Here is a 22,683-nt window from a genome sequence, read left to right as displayed (position 1 = left end):
TCAGTCAACTGCACCAACTGGACCGTGAAAGGCCTCAGCCCGCCTGTAAAATGGTTCTGACTCATCTTAAACACCTCAACACTCAGACTGCATTTCTCCAGTAGGCCAGTTGTTCCACTTGAAATTTCAATTCAAATCCAGAGGGGCTGCTATACTGATTAAGAGAAAGAGAAATTGGCAAAAATTAACCCAGATTTAGACCTAACATGTGACAGGTGCAAACAAGCCACTATCAGTCTCTTATATATGTTCTGGTCCTGCCCAAAACTAACTCAGTTCTGGTATTCAATCTTTGAGGCCTTGGTCGCTGTTTTACGTTTCCCACTTGAACCTCCTCCTCTGAGTGCCATCTTGGGGTCGTTCCAGCTGGTGCACATTTAAATGCTACTCAGGCCAATCTGTTGGCCTATACCACTCTATGAGCTAGGAGACTGATACTGTTCAAACAGAAGGAGGCTTCCCCTCCTACTTTCACATGTTGGATTGCAGAAGTTATGCAGTCATTGAAATCAGAAAAGATTAGATATACCATGAGAGGATCTATATCACATTCCACTCCATATGGAATCCCTTTGTAGACTTTGTGGAGGAGTTAGAGTGTCGGTTGGTAGCCGGGGTTGATGGGCTTACAATCTAGTTCTCAACCTTTTCTCTTCTATTCTCCTTTCCCTTTTGCTAATTTATCTACTTATTTTTTTAGCTATTTTTCCCGTTTTATTTTGTTCACTGGATTTTTGCTTCTTACTTGTTTACTTTGTTAGTTTTTGTTACGGTTTAATGTAGTTAATGTTATTTAGGTTAGCACACCAGGCGGGATGGGAGCGTGGTGGGGGGATGTTGCATGGGTCTGCGGGGAGGGTGAGTGAGCAGTGGGTTGGGGTTGTGGGTGTGTTTTGAAAATAAACCTTTTTAAAAGAAGAACAGGGATAAGAGAAAGAAAGAACAAAGCCAGGTAAAGATGTACCCTGTTTTTAGTGAACAGCAGGTCGATGGTGGCATCGGCGATGATGTTCATCCTCAGCTCAAAGGCCAGGATCTGCCTGGGTTTCCCCGGCTCGGCGACCCCGGTCACCTTCATGGGCTCATAATCAGCTGGCTGGAAGAACTTCCACAGACAGTCCCTGCAGACAGGAGACAGCAGGCCTTTCACTTAACTTGTAACAAATAAGCCCACCAAAAACTCTGTTGTACACATTTTATTTGTGGTGGACAAGTTTAGGTACCTTTAGATTTCTAACCAAAAGGTAGGATTCACAACAGTATTTCTAGTGGTCTAGTAAGTGGTCTGAGCCAGTACATCTATCCTAGTGCTTACGAGAATATGATGGTCAGTGGTTTAAGTATGGACATTTTAGTATGTAAAAATGAAGTTAGGACTTTTCCACAAGGCATTACTATTTTCAAAAGTCTTCCCATGGCTCTTGTGTAAAAACACTAAGGATGACAGACAAATTATTACAGAGATACCTCCGAAATCATGAAAACCAGAGAAAGAATGTTGTACGCTCATCTGAAAGCCATCACAGACCCCCCCCCCCCCCATGTAGTTCAGACAGAGTCGACTGCTCCATGGTCAGCATGAGCCTGACATTTATTCTTATTTTTTTACCGTTTTCCAGCCTTTTGGCACAAATCTCCCCTCTGTCCCTGCTCCCACTAGCCTTTTACTGGCTACACCTGGGGCACCTGCCATGTTCTCCCCTCCTGCCTGGCTGCTTGTGGGGATTGGAGTTCTTCATCATGGTCAATTTGATGTGTAGTACTGCAGCAAGAAGGAGAGAATGTAGTCTCCTTCCAGGACACAACCCCTTGAGACATCCTGTCAGGGGGTGGGATATAGCATAAGGCAGCAAGTAAACAGGCAGTTCTTTAAGTTGATGTGTTGGAAGCAGGAAAAGTGGGCAAGCGTAAGGATCTGAGCGACTATGACAAGGGCCAAATTGTGATGGACCGACGACTGGGTCAGAGCATCCCCAAAGCGGCAGGTCTTGTGGGGTGTTCCCGGCATGCAGTGGTCAGTAACTACCAAACATGGTCCAAGGAAGGACAACCGGTGAACCAGCAACAGGGTCATGGGTGCCGAAGGCTCATCGATGTGCATGGGAAGCAAAGGCTAGCCTGTCTGGTCCGAGGTACTGTAGCTCAAATTGCTGAAAATGTTAATGATGGCTATGAAAGACAGGTGTCAGGACGTACAATACATCACCGGTCAGAGTGCCCATGTAGATCCTGTCCACCACCGAAAGCTCCTACAATGAGCAAATGAGCATCAGAACTGGACCATGGAGAGGTGGAAGATGGCGGCTTGGTCCGATGAATCACATTTTCTTTTTACATCAAGTGGACAGCCGGGTACATGTGCGTCGTTTACTTGGGGAAGAGATGGCACCAGGATTCGCTGTGGGAAGAAGCCAAGCCGGCAGAGGCAGTGGGCTGGGCAATGTTTTGCTGGGTCCTAGCATTCATGTGGATGTTACTTTGAAACGTACCACCTACGTAAACATCGTTGCAGACCAGGTACACCGCTTCATGATAACAGTATTCCCTGATGGCAGTGGTCTCTTTCAGCAGGATAATGTGCCCTGCCACACTGCACACATGGCTCAGGAATGGTTTGAGGAACATGACAAAGAGTTCAAGGTGTTGCCGTGGCCTTCAAATTCCTCAGATCTCAATCTGATCAAGCGTCTATGCGATGTGCTGGAAAACAAGTCCAATCCATGGAGGCCCCACCTTGCAACTTACAGGACTTAAGGGATCTGAAGCAAACATCTAGGTGTGAGATACCAGAGGACACCTCCAGAGGTCTTGTGGAGTCCATGCCTCCACAGGTCAGAGCTGTTTTGGCGGCATGAGGGAGACCCACACAATATAAGGCAGGTGGTTTTAATGTTTTGACTGATCGGTGTATATGTATGTATGTGTGTTACCTACCTCTGTCGGTCTACCCAGGGCCCATAGTTGAAGTCGGTTCCTTTGCCACACACAATGTCCAGGCCTCTACAGGGTGGCAGGTCCTGGAGTTTGTCCCCTTCGCTGCATGTCTCTGCCTCACAACTGTCCTGCTCTTTAGGGACCAAGCCTGGAAGCACACAAATATACACACACACAATATACACGTGCACACACACACACACACACACACACACACACACACACACACACACACACACACACACACACACACACACACACACACACACACACACACACACACACACACAAAGAGCTTCTTCAACTTTGATAGTTGACCTATAATTTGTGTGGCACAAGGACCAGTATTTAAAATGTGCTGGACGGGGCGTCCGGGTGGTGTAGCGGTCTATTCCGTTGCCTACCAACGCAGGGATCGCTGGATCGAATCCCCGTGTTACCTCAGGCTTGGTCAGGCGTCCCTACAGACACAATTCGCTGTGTCTACGGATGGGAAGGCGTATGTGGGTATGTGTCCTGGTCGCTGCACTAGCGCCTCCTCTGTTCGGTCAGGGCAGCTGTTCGGGGGGAAGGGGAACTGGGGGGAATAGCATGATCCTCCCACGCATTACATCCCCCTAGTGAAACTCCTCACTGTCAGGTGAAAAGAAGCGGCTGGTGACTCCACATGTATGGGAGGAGGCATGTTATAGTCTGAAGCCCTCCCCGGATCGGCAGAGGGGGTGGAGCAGCGACCGGGACGTCTCGGAAAATAGGGTAATTGGCCAAGTACAATTGGGGAGAAAAAGAGGGAAAAATTAAAAAAAAAATTAAAAAAAAAAAAATTAGACAGGCGATTGTTGTATTATAGTCTATTATAGTGCAGCGACCAGGACACATACCCACATCCGGCTTCCCACCTGCAGACACGGCCAATTGTGTTGTAGGGATGCCCAACCAAGCCAGAGGTGACACGGGGATTCGAACCGGCGATCCTCGTGTTGGAAGGTAATGGAATAGACCACTATGCTACCTGGATGCCCTATCCAATATTTCATGCTCTATTCACGTCAGCCTGTACAGCAAAATAGCTGTCAGACCAGTTAGATCCTGGAAGGGCTGTTTTCAGAACTGGCATGCTAAAGTTTGGCTCCGGTTGCTGTTGTTGCGTCATCCCAACGAAACGAGCTGAACCTGACTCGCTGTGAGAAGATGCTTCAGTTTTTGCTGGGAAAGGGGGCTCCAGATATATTGTAATAATGTTGACACACTATGCATGGAAGTCCTCTGTGCAGGCACGGGGCTAAAACCAAACACCGATGTAGCACGGGAATAAATACCATAAGAACACAATGGTGGGGAGAGAAGGGAAATATAGCCTACAGATGCAGACGGTCCAAAAGCCAAAGTCATTTCTTTTTTTGCTCTGGAGTTTGCAGTCGGCAATAAATGGTCTGCGCAGCCCAGCAATAGGCAAGCTGCAGCCCGGCCTTCGGGGACCACTATGTAAGACATGTGCCCTATCTAAACATCTATAATGCGTGGTCAAAAGCAGTGGTTTCCAAAGTGTGAATTTGATGACCCAGAGTTCACAGATCGATTGTTTGGTAACCTCCCTTCTTCAACGCTCACTTTTTGATACTGGGATTTTATATCTGAACTGTGTCACTGATCCCGCTTTAGACCTCTTAAACCCCAAACTCTGACCCAGTCCTCCGTGTCCAAATCCATTTTGGAATTTATGCTCAAGAACAGTTTTGTCGATCCCTGGAGATTTTATAACCCACAAGCTAAGGAACTCTCCTGTTTTTTCACATGTACACCCGTCGTATTACTGCAGCGATTATTATTGTTTTTGTTGACAGTTCTTATCCCTAAAGTGACCTCCTCTCAATATCGTCTGATGTCATTTCGGTTCACGCTCCCCTAAGTGTAAAACATGAAATTTTAGGACCGGCCCAGCCCCACTTTACCAACCTGGAGGTTTACTCCCCTGCTGTTGTCTGACGATGCTTTCAGAGCCTTTATCTCATCATCAATTGATGACTTTATTGCTACCAATGAAAGCGATTCTGTCTCGTCTTCACGACTATGGGAATCACTCAAAGCATTTTATTTCCTCGTCAACATCCATCCATCCATCCATCCATTATCCGAACCACTTATCCGGCGCTCAGTGTGGCGGGGATGCTGGAGCCTATCCCAGCAGTCACCGGGGAGACACCCTGGACAGGCCACCAGCCCTAATAAACTCTGTAAGCCCAAGTTGCAAGAGCTAACAACTAAAATCCTGGATACAGACCGACCAATCCAACCCCCTGCTTGCTGAAGCAAAGACTCAATTTGCAGGCAGAGTTCGACCTTACAACGGATGCGGAACACCTTCTACTACACTCCTGCATTCATTATGGCAACAAGTGGAGCAGACTATTAGCCCATCAGCTGAAACGACAGGCTACCTCTCAAGGTATTCCTCAAATTGAATGACTTCCTTCAGAATCTTGAGGCCCCTACTTTTCACCCTGTCACTGCTAATGGGCTTGATGCACCCCCAAGTTTAGAAGAAATTCTACTCTGTATTAAAGCCATGCAAAGCAATGAAGCACCTGGCCCTGACGGATTCCCCGTTGAGACATGGTTCATTAACCTTTCTCTTGAAGACGGGCAAGGACCCCACATATTGTGCTTCTTATAGACCTCTGTCTTTACTGAATGTGGATGTCAAAATTCTGGCTAAAGCTTCAGCAACCCGTCTTGAAGAAGTCATGCAGTCCTCACTTAGAGAGACCTGTTTCACTGGTTGTAAACCATTTTATGCACCGCGGGAGTTTTCATCATTTATTCTGGCTAGTGTCTATATCCCACCCCAGGCCTGTGTTCGTGAGGCACTTGGCTGACCAGATAATAAACACGGAGCACAGACTTCCAGACTCCCTTCTCATTATCCTTGGGGATTTTAACAGAGCAAACCTCAGCCATGAACTGCCAAAATACAGACAGCGTGTTAACTGTCTCACCAAGGAAAAAACACTCTGGATCACAGCTACACAATATTAAAGGACGCCTGTCGCTCTGTCCACCGTGCAGCCCTGGACCTCTCTGATCACTGTCTGGTTCATCTTATCCCAACCTACAGGCAGAAACCAAAACCCGCAAAGCCTGTAGTTAAAACTAAGATGAACCAACAAGTCAAAACTGGAGCTTGCGGCCTGCTTTGACTGCACTGACTAGAGTGTTTATGAGGCTGCATCTATGGACCTGGACGAACATCTGACACTGCTACATCTGACATCAGCCTTTGTCAGGACACATGTGTGCCCACCAAAACCTACTGTACCTTCAACAACATTAAGCCCTGGTTCACAGCTAAACTCAGACAGCTTCGTCAGGCCAGAGAAGGAAGCCTACGGGAGTGGAGATAGGATCTGGTACAACCAAGCCAGAAATAGACTCACAAAGGAGGTCAGAGCGGTAAAAAGGTGCTACGGGGAAAAGTTGAAAAACAGGTTTTCTGCCAACGACCCATCATCAGTCTGGAGAGGTTTGAAAGACATTACCAACTACAGGAGACCACCACCCCCCACACACACACTGCAGCGAACCATCAACTGGCTGACGACCTGAACGGGTTTTACTGCAGGTTTTATAAACCCACTCTCACACCCCTCACCCTCTCTGGCCACATCACACAACCAACTGCACTCCCTGCCAGTCTCTCACCCCTCCCCACTGACCCCCCACCTGCACTCAGGATCTGTGAAGAGGATGTGTGTCAGCTGTTCCAGAGACAGAAGATCAGGAAGGCACCAGGCCTGGATGGAGTGTCTCCTTCCTGCCTATAAGTCTGTGCTGACCAGCTGGCCCCCATCTTCAAACTGCTCTTCAACACTGGAGCTGTGTGAAGTCCCCTCCTGCTTCAAAAGCTCCACTATCATCCCAGTCCCCACGAAAGCCTGTATCTCAGGATGAAATGACTACACCCCGTCGCCCTGACGTCTGTGGTCATGAAATCCTTTGAGAGACATGTGTTGGCCCTGCTGAAGGACATCACAGGCCCCCTACTGGACCCCCCTCAGTTTGCCTACTGGGCATAAAGGTTAGTGGATGATGCATTCAACGCTACAGCGCTACATCTTCCAACACCTCAACTCCACAGGGACATAAGCAAGGTCCTGTTTGTGGACTTCAGCTCAGCGTTCAACACCATCATTCCAGACATCTTCCATTGTATATTGTAGTGGACTATAAGGTCACCACACAATATGCTATATATTGTATGCATACATGCATATTTTGTCATGTCCACCTGCCTCATGTGCATAATTAACATTTATTCCGGCATCTTTGCACTCTGCACCATTGCACTACTGCCCTCCTGTTTCACCTGTACACAATCATTCCTTGTGTATATTCCTCTAGATTGTTGTGCGGTTATTCTATGCAAGTATATCGAGAGCCACTAAACTGGAGTCAAATTCCATGTATGTGCAAATATACACGGCCAAATAAAGATGACTCTGAGGGTTTAACTTTTGTAGTTCAACACTATTAATGGTTTTTATGACTTCAAACTTTTATTTTAACAGCTGTGAGCATTGTAAGTATTAGTGGTCTTCCTTTTGCACAAGAGCAGTGTGTTTGGCTGCTTGTATGCGACAGCACAGGTTGTGCAACACAAAGTATCTTTTAAAGGGTTTAACTTTTGTTCAAAACTACTGTTAATGTTTTTCATGACGTAAAAAACTTAAATAACTTTTAGTGTTAGAAGTATTATAGAAGTCATCCACCTGCTCTTACTTTACGGGGGGGGGGGGTTAAGCCTCAAAGGAATTCCCCTCTGGAAAAATGTTGTGATGTAGAAACGCCACTAAAACTATTTTCAAGCAGTTGAGCGTGCGTGTGTGTGTGTGTGTGTGTGTGTGTGTGTGTGTGTGTGTGTGTGTGTGTGTGTGTGCATACCTGGTTCATCCTGATAATAGTAGATGTCTACATCATTGGACTGCATCACCACAAAGCCCTCACCCATCAGTCTTGGGGGTCTGTAAGAAAGACCACACCTCATTCAGAATCTGAATGTTAGATTTCATTTAGGTTGCCAAAACTTCTCCATGCTCTGTGCAAGTGTCAGCAGGAAGCTGACTGAGTGACTAATGAGTGGTATGACATGTAAAAAGGGTAAAATGGCCATACACGATCAAGCTATTTTGCAGCTGTTTTGGTTAGCATGAGTAGTGTTGAGATCTTTCTTAGTGCCAGCTGTCTTTATTAGCAGTCTACATCTGAACTGCTCCATCGACCTTTACGAAGCTGTGCTGAAAATGTAGTGGCTGTGACTCATCTTACTCATCGTTCTGCATGCCCAGGTAACGTGGACTAGGCACCAGCATGACGCGGACGTTCTCCAGCGAGCCCTTGATTATGTGCATGTACAGATCCAGGTGGCTGGAGGGGGGCTTGGTGGCATATGTCAGGATGGCATCTTCAAAGTTAACACACAGCGTCTGGGGCAGGTGGTGGTTCCCAAAAGCCAAACGGCCCTAAGGGGGACAGATGCATGTATAAGTACTCAAGAAACATGCACACATGAGCCATTGTCAGCAAAAGGACAATAACAAAACATTTAAACACACACACACACACACACACACACACACACACACACACACACACACACACACACACACACACACACACACACACACACACACACACACACATTCACACCTAGGGACAATTTAGTAGGGCTGATTCACCTGACCTACATGTCTTTGGACTGTGGGAGGAAACCGGAGCACCCGGAGGAAACCCACACACACACGGGGAGAACATGCAAAGTCCACACAGAGGACGACCCGGGATGACCCCCAAGGTTGGACTACCCCGGGGCTCGAACCCAGGACCCTCCTGCTGTGAAGCGACCATGCTAGCCACTGCGGCACCATGCCGCCAATAATAATGAAATAAGACACAAAAATTGCAAACCAAGAGGGAGCTTGTTATTTAGACCTTTTCCCTAAGGAAGCACGCTCGCCGCCCCTCACTGGACACCTTTTTTTCTCTTCAATTCACAACTCAGTGTGCTCGTTTGTTAAAAGCCATGTAAATGGTTGCATGACTAGTTATTTAGGTACTCACAGCGCTGATGTTGACTTTGATGACAGGGATGAGGGAACGCCACGAGGATGAGGGGTCTGGGCTCTCTGTTTTGATGTTGACACTACACACGGGCCACAGGACATCAGATGCACATGAAGATTTAATTTTACATCCATTTCTACTCAAGACAGAAAGCTTGTGTACATATATGCAGTTTCTCATTAACTTTGACACATACCTCCTATGAATGTCCACTCCTATTTAATTTTGTGTTTCCTTTGTGTTCTGTTACAGTCAACTCTCCCATGAGGGGTAAACCTCAGGAGAACAGGTGCAGTTGTGTTGCTATCTGACCACCTGAGTAACATTCTCACGTCAGGCCCTTCTAGCTTCTCTCCCGGCAGGCCGACATCCACATTTTGAAATGGGAAACTGTGAGGTCACAGAAGATGAACCAGCTACTGAGCACATCCTACCTGTCTAGAGTCTTCTCACTGTCTTCCTGTGTCCTCTCCTCGTCCTTCTTGGGTAGGATGAGGGTAGGTTCAAGGCCAAAGGTTTCCTGAAGCCGAGCATAGAGGTCGGTGCGGTTGTAGACATGGAATTCAAAGCCATTGACCGTCACGTAAAGCCTGGTCTCTGCCTTGGGATCTGACAACAGGGGGAGGATGGTTTCTTACAGCATTCAGTCTTGTGCCTCCTACAGTCTGTGTGATTTCAGCAGTCCTACAAGTTTACTGCAAGCCACACTGTGCGATATGGATCTAATAAACCTGGGTACGACATCAAGTGTGATGTCTGTAGACTGTACCATGATAACACGACAGAATCACATCAAGTGAGATGTATGTAGATTGTACCATGATGACACTACTGAATCACATCAAGTGTGATGTATGTAGACTGTACCATGATGACACAACAGAATCACATCAAGTGTGATGTATGTAGACTGTACCATGATAACACTACTGAATCACATCAAGTGTGATGCATGTAGACTGTACCATGATAACACGACAGAATCACATCAAGTGTGATGTATGTAGATTGTACCATGATGACACTACTGAATCACATCAAGTGTGATGTATGTAGACTGTACCATGATGACACAACAGAATCACATCAAGTGTGATGTATGTAGACGGCACCATGATAAAACGACAGAATCACATCAAGTGTGATGTCTGTAGACTGTACCATGATAACACGACAGAATCACATCAAGTGTGATGTATGTAGATTGTACCATGATGACACTACTGAATCACATCAAGTGTGATGTATGTAGACTGTACCATGATGACACAACAGAATCACATCAAGTGTGATGTATGTAGACGGCACCATGATAAAACGACAGAATCACATCAAGTGTGATGTCTGTAGACTGTACCATGATAACACGACAGAATCACATCAAGTGAGATGTATGTAGATTGTACCATGATGACACTACTGAATCACATCAAGTGTGATGTATGTAGACTGTACCATGATGACACAACAGATCACATCAAGTGTGATGTATGTAGACGGCACCATGATAAAACGACAGAATCACATCAAGTGTGATGTCTGTAGACTGTACCATGATGACACAACAGAATCACATCAAGTGTGATGTGTGTAGACTGTACCATGATGACACAACAGAATCACATCAAGTGTGATGTATGTAGATTGTACCATGATGACACTACTGAATCACATCAAGGGTGATGTATGTAGACTGTACCATGATAAAACGACAGAATCACATCAAGTGTGATGTCTGTAGACTGTACCATGATAACAATACTGAATCACATCAAGTGTGATGTGTGTAGACTGTACCATGATAACACTACTGAATCACATAAAGTGTGATGTATGTAGACTGTACCATGTTAACACTACTGAATCACATCAAGTGTGAGGTATGTAGACTGTACCATGATAACACTACTGAATCACATCAAGTGTGAGGTATGTAGACTGTACCATGATAACACTACTGAATCACATCAAGTGTGATGTATGAAGACTGTACCATGTTAACACTACTGAATCAGATCAAGTGTGATGTGTGTAGACTGTACCATGATAACACTACTGAATCACATCAAGTGTGATGTATGTAGACTGTACCATGATAACACTACTGAATCACATCAAGTGTGATGTATGTAGACTGTACCGTGATAAGACTACTGAATCACATCAAGTGTGATGTATGTAGACTGTACCATGATAACACTACTGAATCACATCAAGTGTGATGTATGTAGACTGTACCGTGATAAGACTACTGAATCACATCAAGTGTGATGTATGTAGACTGTACCATGATAACACTACTGAATCGCAGGCTACGACAAAACTCTATAAAAACATCATCAGTGTGCGTGCCACATCAGCATGTCGTCAATCTACACTGCTGGTAGAGCAACATGATACCAAGCAGGAATCGAGTCCTTTCAATAGTCGCCGCAGCTCATTTTGTTGTTGTTGGTTTTGCCCCAGGTTATTTTTGGTCGCAAGACTGTAATAACAGCGGTCTTTGAACCAGTGCACCGTAGGACCACCATTTTGGAGCCACAATCAAAGACATCGCCACGTTTAGTCATCTTTCGTGTGAGACGGCCCACATCGCACAGTGTATACCGGCCTTAAGAGTATTTAAACATCTCTAGCTATTTCAGTTATTAATCTAAAAGGGTTGTCCCCCCCAGCCAATGCCCCCCTAATGTATTTTCTGAAAAAAAAAAAGACACCCCCCAACCCCACACACACAAACACACACACTTTTTTCCTATAGTACATGAACTCTGTAGCTAACCTTGTGATCTACTCACCATGCTGTTTCTGTTTTGGGTTGTACATTTTCCACCAACGAAATATGAGAAAACCATCCTGTATCCTGTAACACAAGGAAAACCAAACAGGTAGAACCCAAGGCTTTTGAGAGACGTCTTTAGTCTAAAAGAACAGTTCTAAGCAACACGTGACAGACACTAAAGGTGCATGGCAAAGCAGGGCAATAGAGGGTCACCTGATGGACATGTCTTGGTTGATAAAGTACACATCTCTGAACATCACCTTCCCCGACAACACAGAGAAAGAGAAGGAACCTGCAAGAAGGGGGCAAACACACTGTCCTTCAGATACAAAGCAACACTGAAGCCCATCAAACAGTTCAGGAAATATCCTGCCTCATCAGACGTTCTTGCAAAGTAGCTTGGAAACTCCGTTTTTGAATGTGTCAAGGATTTACACTAGACTTGGGTCTGGCACGAACCACTAGCTCGTGCACCAACGTAAAGTCGGGCCACCCTGCTGTGTGGCTTGTATATATATATACACTACCGTTCAAAAGTTTGGGATCACCCAAACAATTTCGTGTTTTCCATGAAAAGTCACACTTATTCACCACCATATGTTGTGAAATGAATAGAAAATAGAGTCAAGACATTGACAAGGTTAGAAATAATGATTTTTATTTGAAATAAGATTTTTTTTACATCAAACTTTGCTTTCGTTAAAGAATCCTCCATTTGCAGCAATTACAGCATTGCAGACCTTTGGCATTCTAGCTGTTAATTTGTTGAGGTAATCTGGAGAAATTGCACCCCACGCTTCCAGAAGCAGCTCCCACAAGTTGGATTGGTTGGATGGGCACTTCTTTGAGCAGATTGAGTTTCTGGAGCATCACATTTGTGGGGTCAATTAAACGCTCAAAATGGCCAGAAAAAGAGAACTTTCATCTGAAACTCGACAGTCTATTCTTGTTCTTAGAAATGAAGGCTATTCCATGCGAGAAATTGCTAAGAAATTGAAGATTTCCTACACCGGTGTGTACTACTCCCTTCAGAGGACAGCACAAACAGGCTCTAACAGGTACTATTTAATGAAGATGCCAGTTGGGGACCTGTGAGGCGTCTGTTTCTCAAACTAGAGACTCTAATGTACTTATCTTCTTGCTCAGTTGTGCAACGCGGCCTCCCACTTCTTTTTCTACTCTGGTTAGAGCCTGTTTGTGCTGTCCTCTGAAGGGAGTAGTACACACCGGTGTAGGAAATCTTCAATTTCTTAGCAATTTCTCGCATGGAATAGCCTTCATTTCTAAGAACAAGAATAGACTGTCGAGTTTCAGATGAAAGTTCTCTTTTTCTGGCCATTTTGAGCGTTTAATTGACCCCACAAATGTGATGCTCCAGAAACTCAATCTGCTCAAAGAAGTGCCCATCCAACCAATCCAACTTGTGGGAGCTGCTTCTGGAAGCGTGGGGTGCAATTTCTCCAGATTACCTCAACAAATTAACAGCTAGAATGCCAAAGGTCTGCAATGCTGTAATTGCTGCAAATGGAGGATTCTTTGACGAAAGCAAAGTTTGATGTAAAAAAAATCTTATTTCAAATACAAGTCATTATTTCTAACCTTGTCAATGTTTTGACTCTATTTTCAATTCATTTCACAACATATGGTGGTGAATAAGTGTGACTTTTCATGGAAAACACAAAATTGTTTGGGTGATCCCAAACTTTTGAACGGTAGTGTATATATATATATATATATATATATATACATAGGAATGTAGTCCACTGCTACTCGTACTTTACTCTTCAGGATCTACAGAATTACTCATTTGTAGAACTCTACTGATGAATTACTTTTTTTTTGTGTGTGCGATTTCCTCCCCTTTTTTCTGTCGAATTGTATCTGGCCAATTACCCCACTCTTCCGAGCCATCCTGATCTCTGCTCCACCCCCTCTGCTGATCCGGGGAGGGCTGCAGACTACCACATGTCTCTTCCGATACATGTCGAATCACCAGCCACTTCTTTTCACCTGACAGTGAGGAGTTTCACCAGGGGAACGTAGCGTGTGGGAGGATCACGCTGTTCCCCCCAGTTCCCCCTCCCCCCCGAACAGGCGCCCCGACTGACCAGAGGAGGCAGTAGTGCAGCGACCAGGACACCGACATCTGGCTTCCCACCCGCAGACACGGCCAATTGTGTCTGTAGGGACGCCCGACCAAGCCGGAGGTAACACAGGGATTCGAACCTGCGATCCCCGTGTTGGTAGGCAACGGAATAGACCGCTACGCTACCTGGACCCCTGATGAATTAAACAGAACGAGTTAAAGCTTGGTGGTGTTCAAGTGAACAATTAACAAGTAACACCGACTTACAATAACAACTTAATAATAATAATAAGCACCATCTACATAAGATCATAGTCTGAGTGTCTCGTGTGAATAAGGGAAACAATTTGGAGGAACGTGAAATCATTGGGTTGAACAAGGACTTAGAAGTTCAGTAATCAAAATGCTGCAGTCTGAACTGAGGCAAAAACTATAAAAATAACTGAGTACAGGGTGTGGTGGTTTCAGTGGTATTCAACAGGTTTGCCTCATCACCCCTAAGTCCTCCTCTTTTCATCGGCACTATAACGGTTAGGTATGCAAAGGATATTTTAAAGACTGACAAAAAAGGAAAAGAATTATGATCCAGGAAAGGGGTGTTGTTGTTTTTAATTAGTCCTGTCAATTAAATATTCTAATAGAGTTAGTCATATTATAAGGCGTGATGACCCTGATTAATCTTATTTTTAAAACAATTCACTTCTCCACTCCCCTTGTATATGGGGAAGATGGCGGCGTGAACTCATGTTTGCAGCGGCTTCACCCAGTACCGACTATATCAGTCATTTGTGTGTTATATCTTTCATGGTATAATGTTGTATTGTACTGTATTGTATTGTATTGTATTGTGGTATATTGTATTGTTGTGTATTTTAGTGTTATTGTATTGTGTTGTGGTGTACCACATCTGTTTTTATTTTTTGTTTTGACCTGTCTAGGGGCAACGGATGTAAATTAGCAGTATTGCCACAATCCGGCATGTTTATATGTGTACCTGCGATACCAATGTTCATGAATATGCACTATTCAAATAAAGATTAAAAAAATTAATTATGCAGCGTCTTTGTCCATGTCTAAGTTTGTGTCATCGTGTTAAGTTTTTTTTTTTGATAACTGAAAGAGCTGGCGTTGGATCGGCTGAGGGAGCTTGTCTGCTGCGTCCACCTCCAGCCTTCCTGCCTGGAGCTGGAAGAGGAAGCACAAGGGCCGGACACGGAAGCGGGGCAGGCTAAGCTAACTGCTAGCCCATGCAGACCGGCAGGTCCCACAGTCATCCTGGCCAGTGTTCGTTCTCCTGGACAGGGGGATTGTTGGACTGTGTTGCACTGAACGGACTGTGTTGTTAACTGTTTGTGTCTTTTTGCTTGTTCTCTCTGTTTTTGTATGTTTTTGGTGGTGTCATTTTGGGAAATTTGGACGTGTGCTTTTATCTTTTATCCTTACAGATGAAGCCATCTATAAACTAATTTCTTGAGATTTTTACTTCCTTCAGCAGAGTAAAATCCAAAACTGGCCACATTTCCAGATTTCAAGCCTGACACTTTGACCAGCTTCTTGAAAGACGTGAAAAGATATAAAACACTAAACCCACCCCCTCACTGTGGACTCATTTTCTGTGCCATCAAGACAGCTTTTGTCTAGGTTGGCCCGCACAAAATGATTTTGATGCAATGGTTTGGACTTGTGCTTTTGACAGCTGTAGAAGCACCATCGGACAACTGGGTCAGTCGGGCTTGGCTCGCGCCATGCTAGGGGAGCAGTTGCCCCGTCGCCCGCCTCCTTCCACCGCTGGAAAGGTGTGGCCCATCTACCCTTCCATCTGTACTGCAGCCGCGGCACAGTCGTCAGGGGATCTCTGCAGGCTGATGTCCAATGCCGTGCCGGAAGGTGGGCCGCTGGAGGGAATCGGCTGAGTACAGCGGCAAGCCAGTGACTCACACCAGTGACTTGCCTCGGGCCCTTCTCAACCCCAGCTACTCCAGCCCATGCTCCTGCCTAACACATCAAAGCCCAAGCCCCCCCGTCCCCTACCCCCTTTTTTTTGGGGGGGGGGATTTTCCGAGCCGTCCCGGTCGCTGCTCCACCCTCTCTGCTGATCCAGGGACTACCAAATAGCTCGTCTGATACACGCGGAGTCGCCAGCTGCTTCTTTTCACCTGACAGTGAGGAGCTTCACCAGGGGGACGTAGCGCGTGGGAGGATCACGCCCAGTTCCCCCTCCCCCAAACAGGCGCCCTGACCGACCAGAGGAGGCGCTAGTGCAGCAACCAGGACATTTCCCCAAATCCAGCTTCCCACCCACAGACATGGCCAGTTGTGTCTGTAGGGATGCCCGACCAAGCTGGAGGTAACACGGGGATTCAAACCGGCGATCCCCGTGTTAGTAGGCAATGGAATAAACCACCACGCTACCCAGACACCCCCCTTGCCCACTTTTTAGCATTTTTCAAAATTATGCAGTGGGTGGAATTAGGCTCAGATCTGGGGGAGACGTTACACTTTAAATGAGTGATTGTTCTTGTCCACTGACAGATCACAGACAAGAGAAAAGGCAAGATCACAGATTTCTCTAATAAAAGAAAGAAATAAGAAAGTCTCTTTATTTTGTCATTGTAGGTTACAATGACATTTGTTTTCCACATTTAACTCATCCTATTGTATAGGAGCAGTGGGCTGCTGCAGCACCCGGGGACTAACTCCACTTCTTAAGAGCCCGATATGAGGAAGATGAGGAATTAGCAAAGTGAACACAATAAACCAAATAATCGATTTTTCCACTTAAAAATATCTGTGTATTCTAGTTTATGTTTGTGTGTATTAGGCATTTCTATCTTTCTATTTCATTCTAATAGCTATTTATTAGAAGTGATTTTTCATGTGTGGTAAATGACTGTTAGTACGAGCCAGCCAGTCAGGTCTGAGCAGCAGGATGAAGAACAGGTAGAGGCAGGAGATGGACTGCAGACAGAGGTGACTGAACCTCATCCAGGAGGTGGCCAGGGGCGAGTCATGGGGTCTGGCTTTATGAATCAAGGATATCCTGAAAGTAACTTTCCTTTTTGCCTCAAGTGAAGGAGTTCAAATATCTCAGGGTCTTGTTCACGAGTGAGGGTAGGATGGAGTGGAAGACTGACAGGCGGATTGGTGCAGCATCAGCAGTAATGTGGACGTTGTACCAGACCATTGTGGTGAAGAGGGAGCTGAGCCAGAATGCAAAGCTCTCAATTTACCAGTAAATCTTCGTTTTAACCCTCACCTATGGTCATGAGCTTTAGGTAGTGACCGAAAGGGTGAGATCGTGGATACAAGCGGCTGAAATGAGTTTCCTCCATAGGGTGTCTGGGCTCAGCCTTAGAGATAGGGTGAGGAGACATCCGGAGGGAGCTTGGAGTACAGCCACTGCTCCTTCGTGTCAGAAGCAGCCAGTTGAGGTGGTTCGGGCATCTTGTTTAGGATGCTTCCTGGGTGCCTTCTTTTGGAGGTTTTCATGCACAGCCAATTGGGAAGAGACCTCGGGGTAGACCCAGAACTCGTTGGAGGGACTACATGATTTCCTATGTTAAATGGACTTATTGTAAGTCGCTTTGGATAAAAGCGTCAGCTAAATGCCTAATGTAATGTACAATCTGGCCTGGGAACACCTTGGGATCCCCCAGGATGAGCTGGAGGGTGTTGCTGGGGAGAGGGACATCTGGAGTGCCCTACTTAGCTTGTTGCCACCGTGACCCGACCCCGGAGAAGCGGCTAAAGATGAATGAATGAATTAACTTTCCTTTTACTAGTAAACGTGTCGCTGATAAACACGAAACCTGCCGATTTGACCCAGCCTGGAAGAAACGTGACCAGCTTGTCTTGACACTTGAGGGGATGGTTTGTGCAGAGTGTTGCAAGCACAGCTCATCTGCCTCTTCATTCAGAACTTCATTCAGGCCACATCAGGGGGAGACAGACTTCAGGGGCCTTGTTAAAATGTTTTACAGGGCAAACAAAATTAGGAGGGTCTAATGCTCAGTCACTGGATGTGACATATGCTGTGAGTAGGGAAGTAAATTCAACATGGTCACAAGCACAAATATTTATTTTCTGTTTTAAAGGCACTTTTCTAGCTTTTTAATTAAAGCACGTTTTTATTTCGGTGGCACTTTAAGGCTGTGTCAGTTGTTAACAAATCCTGCAGTAAATATTTAAAATGTTCAAATGTTTAATGCTTATCAGCCATTTCATTTTAATGCATCTCAATGCGTTGTAGTGGTGTCTTAACTTGAAGTTACGTCCAAATACAAATGTAAGCAGACGACACACTGACTAGACGGTGGCAGTGAAACCGGACCGACCGCAGTCACTGTCATGCAAAGTTACCGTCTAAGCCTTATTATGAGCCAGCAAAAACCCCGACAACGAGCTGGATTTGGACATGGCTTCAATGGCTGGTTGCCAGTGCACCTGGTGGCATAATACCAAGTGTCTGTAAGACCTCTCTTAGACACGCTACCTGGCCACACTGAGCAGACCACTTATAGTGGTGGCTTTTACTACGAGCAGGTGAGCACATGTGGAGCTGTGTTTGTACGTCACAGGGCTTTAAGCTCTGACTGGTTAAAGACTTATCCGACTGCCTGCAAATTAAATCTGGTCTACGCCCATTGACAACACCCCAAACACAAACAAATGCCTATTAAGTCTTGCCAGACCACAATGAGCCAAACAAAACTCGTGGGTTGGCTTTTCGAGGCTACAAGATTAGCTGTCCCTTTATCATTCATCATGCTCTTGAACATGAACAGCAACTCTGCTAAAGTCATTATCAAACTGAAGTGTATGTATATTGTTTATTTATTAGACTATAATATTTATTACATCATTTATATATAATTATACATATAATTATATATATAATTAATATTACATATATCATACATTAACATTATAATAATTTATATACATATAAAATGTGGTATATATTATTGTATATTTATTATACAATACTATTGTATATTTATTATTATACTGTATATATATTTATATTGTATATTTCAAACTTGGAGAATTTAATTGAGATAGTTACCAATCTTATTTTATCATCCAGCACTACTTTAGGGTCTTTGGCGGGGTTCCATAAATTCCTTCTTCGTTCTACGACAGAAATACGGAGGAACTCACCAATGTGAATGTAGCCATCCTTGTACAGTCTGTTGATGATGAGGGTGAGGATGAGGCCAATGTTGCGGGAGTTGTAATACGTTAAATAGATGATCCATCCACAGGATAGAATAGTGGCTGAAACACAAGCGCAGAGAAAGTCAGTCAGACAGGGTCCGCTTGTTTTGTTTTTCTTCTTTCTTAAAACTACGCACTGACTGGGGGTTGTTGAACATGTGGAATGAGGAAAACACCAGCAATATGCATTTCCTTGATAAGGACACAACCCCCGACACTCCCAAGCTGCCATTTCTCTCCAGCTGGACATTTTAACATGAGTGGACCACCCTGGAAAAAAAGTGATCCAAGTTCATCTTGTTTGACAAGTTGTCCAGAAATTATGTTTTGAGAAGTCATAAAGACAACCACCAAGATTTCACTATATTTCTAAAATTAATCGGGTTTTTTTCTCCCCAATTGTACCCGGCCAATTACCCCACTCTTCCAAGCCATCCTGGTCGCTGCTCCACCCCCTCTGCCGATCCGGGGAGGGCTGCAGACTACCACATGTCTCCTCTGATACATGTGGAGTCACCAGCCACTTCTTTTCACCTGACAGTGAGGAGTTTCACCAGGGGGGACACACTATTCCCCCCAGTTCCCCCTCGCCTCCTCGAACAGGCGCCCCGACCGACCAGAGGAGGCGCTAGTGCAGCAACCAGGACACATACCCACATCTAGCTTCCCACCCACAGACACGGCCAATTGTGTCTGTAGGGATGCCCAACCAAGCCGGAGGTAACGCGGAGATTCGAACCGGCGATCCCCGTGTAGACCGCCACACCACCCGGACGCCCCTGTGAATAATTTCTAAATCAAATCTGGACTCATTTACTTGAATTGGGAGATTACTAACAACTTTCACCCCCAGCCCAAACCGGGTTAACCGGCTAAACACAAACAGGCAAGAATGTCTCAGAAACGTCTCGGCTCAAACAAGCACTTTACAGTGTTAATGCTAAGCCGAACCTGGTGGCATTCTTGAACCCAGAAGAGGCATCAGGTTGGCCAAGCCAGTGCTGTGGAATGACCACACTTAAGTCATTAACTAAACCTCTTTTAAAGCCAATTAAAAAAAGCACACTGGCCTGTTCTTTTCATCCGGTATTTCAGGAAACCTCAAAAACAGACCAAAAGCTTTGCTCATGGGGACATGTACACAAAGACCGGTAAGGTATTCTTGTAGCGAATACCACTCCTGCAGTGAATACTATATCAGGACATGTGCCATGAACTACTACTACTACTAGTTTTTTTTATTAATCCCCCTGAGGCAACTGTTTCCCTGCATTTAACCCATCCTAGCTGTGTAGCTAGGAGCAGTGGGCCGCCAGCGTGCAGTGCCCGGGGATGCGACGCTCTGAACTTTAAAAAAGCAAACAAGCTACAACCATTTTGTTCCGTGAACAACTTGTACAAACTGAAAATGAACAGCTCTTTTCCTCAGCCTCTCACTATAAATGCTCTGAAACAATGAGGCTGCTTTTCTGTCCCAGCAACAGTTGTCAGCCTTCCTTTAACATGCAGGACGGGCATGCAGTTCCTTGACTTGCCATATTTTATTACCCTTTGACTAGCAAAGAGCAACTAGCAAAGACACCCCCAGCCTACCTAAGCCTGACAGGCAGAGTAATAAAAGATTTGTTTTTAAGCTGGACATAGACCATTTCTTAACCACTTACCCACAAGGAGCCAGACGAAGTTAGAGTCATGCTTGTTGAGAAAGTCATCCAGATCCACCAAGCTGGGAAAGGCGCTGTCATTGGTTTTGACCCCATCCATGTTTACAGGTGTTTAGTCCGTTGTGTAACACTGAAACAAGGAAATTGTCCTATTAGCTTATAATTGGCAAATGTACAACAACTTTATGTAATCATAATCAGTTGCACCTTGCGCTACTTTAGGGCAGTCATGAAGAACTCCCGCTACCTATAGAAGCTTACATTTGAGACTCCAGGACTTGAACATCTTGGCTCTCAATACAATACAATCATTTAAAACATTATTTTTACAAACTTAAATCTGGGCAACTTGACTTACTCCAGTATCATGCCCTGTTTAAACACGCGAAAAAGAAACGTGGCAAGAAATTGCTACCTTTCTGTGGTTTTATATTATACATAATTATTTTAAAAATTATTATTGTAAAAAATACTGCAACCGTCAAGAATTGTAAGAATATTGTGACATCAAGTGTTGGCCATATTGCCCACCACTGGTGCTCAGCACTGCAATGTCTAACTGTATTGTTAAACATATGCACTTTCCTTAAAGTCCACATCCAGTCACCTTTTTACACTTAAAATGCTCTGCTTGATATAATAAATTGTCTGGTGTGGTTTTTTTCTGCACAATAGTTCAATTTTCTTGTTAAAATCCTTAAATTCACATCTTCCACTCCCCCTTTAAAAAAATCCAAAATCTGAATATGCAAATTATCCCCACCCTCAATTGTAATCTACTACTACTACTACTTTCGGCTGCTCCAGTTAGGGGTCGCCACAGCGGATCATCCGTTGCCATTTCTTCCTGTCCTCTGCATCTTCCTCTGTCACACCAGCCACCTGCATGTCTACCCTCACCACATCCATAAACCTCCTCTTTGGCCTTCCTCTTCTCCTCTTCCCTGGCAGCTCCATATTCAGCATCCTTCTCCCAATATAACCACCATCTCTCCTCCACACATGTCCAAGCCATCTCAATCTTGCCTCTCTTGCTTTGTCTCCAAACCGTCCAACCTGAGCTGTCCCTCTAATATAATCGTTCCTAATCCTGTCCTTCTTCATCACTCCCAGTGAAAATCTTAGCATCTTCATCTCTGCCACCTCCAGCTCCACCTCCTGTCTTTTCGTCAGTGCCACTGTCTCCAAACCATATAACATACCTGGTCTCACAACCATCTTGTAAACCTTCCCTTTAACTCTTGCTGGTGCCCTTCTGTCGCAAATCACTCCTGACACTCTTCTCCACCCACTCCACCCTGCCTGCACTCTCTTCTGCACTCCCCGTTACTTTGGACAGTTGACCCCAAGTATTTAAACTCAAATACCTTTGTCACTTCCACTCCTTGCATCCCGACCATCCCACTGTCCTCCCTCTCATTCACGCATAGGTATTCTGTCTTGCTCCTACTGACTTTCATTCCTCTTCTCTCCAGTGCATACCTCCACCTCTCCAGGCTCTCCTCCACCTGCACCCTACTCTCACTACAGATCACAATGTCATCCGCGAACATCATCGTCCACGGAGACTCCTGCCTGATCTCGTCCGTCAACCTGTCCATCACCATTGCAAACAAGAAAGGGCTCAGAGCCGATCCTTGATGTAATCCCACCTCCACCTTGAACCCATCTGTCATTCCAACCGCACACCTCACCACTGTCACACTGCCCTCATACATATCCTGCACCACTCCTACATACTTCTCTGCAACTCCTGACTTCCTCATACAATACCACACCTCCTCTCTCGGCACCCTGTCATATGCTTTCTCTAGATCCACAAAGACACAATGCAACTCTTTCTGACCTTCTCTATACTTCTCCATCAACATTCTCAAAGCAAA

General features: G+C 45.2%; 1 protein-coding gene across 1 annotated transcript in view; it reads right to left on the bottom strand.

The window, feature by feature from the left end:
- Window positions 1-20,900, bottom strand: part of kiaa1109 (KIAA1109 ortholog) — a 244,713-nt gene extending 223,813 nt beyond the window's left edge. The window contains exons 1-10 of the mRNA XM_056296251.1: window positions 20,801-20,900; window positions 19,080-19,196; window positions 12,047-12,125; window positions 11,850-11,914; window positions 9,486-9,660; window positions 9,049-9,130; window positions 8,257-8,450; window positions 7,873-7,952; window positions 2,935-3,082; window positions 965-1,121 (exon numbers count right to left, since the gene is read on the bottom strand). Coding sequence (XP_056152226.1) covers window positions 965-1,121; window positions 2,935-3,082; window positions 7,873-7,952; window positions 8,257-8,450; window positions 9,049-9,130; window positions 9,486-9,660; window positions 11,850-11,914; window positions 12,047-12,125; window positions 19,080-19,196; window positions 20,801-20,900 — 1,197 coding nt within the window. The remainder of the gene's footprint in view (window positions 1-964; window positions 1,122-2,934; window positions 3,083-7,872; window positions 7,953-8,256; window positions 8,451-9,048; window positions 9,131-9,485; window positions 9,661-11,849; window positions 11,915-12,046; window positions 12,126-19,079; window positions 19,197-20,800) is intronic.
- Window positions 20,901-22,683: the final 1,783 nt, after the last annotated feature.

This window comes from Lampris incognitus, chromosome 16 (genome assembly GCF_029633865.1).
Source record: "Lampris incognitus isolate fLamInc1 chromosome 16, fLamInc1.hap2, whole genome shotgun sequence".
Lineage (NCBI taxonomy): Eukaryota > Metazoa > Chordata > Actinopteri > Lampriformes > Lampridae > Lampris > Lampris incognitus.
The sequence above is the reverse complement of the archived record's forward strand: the minus strand, read 5'-3'. Positions and strand labels throughout refer to the sequence as shown.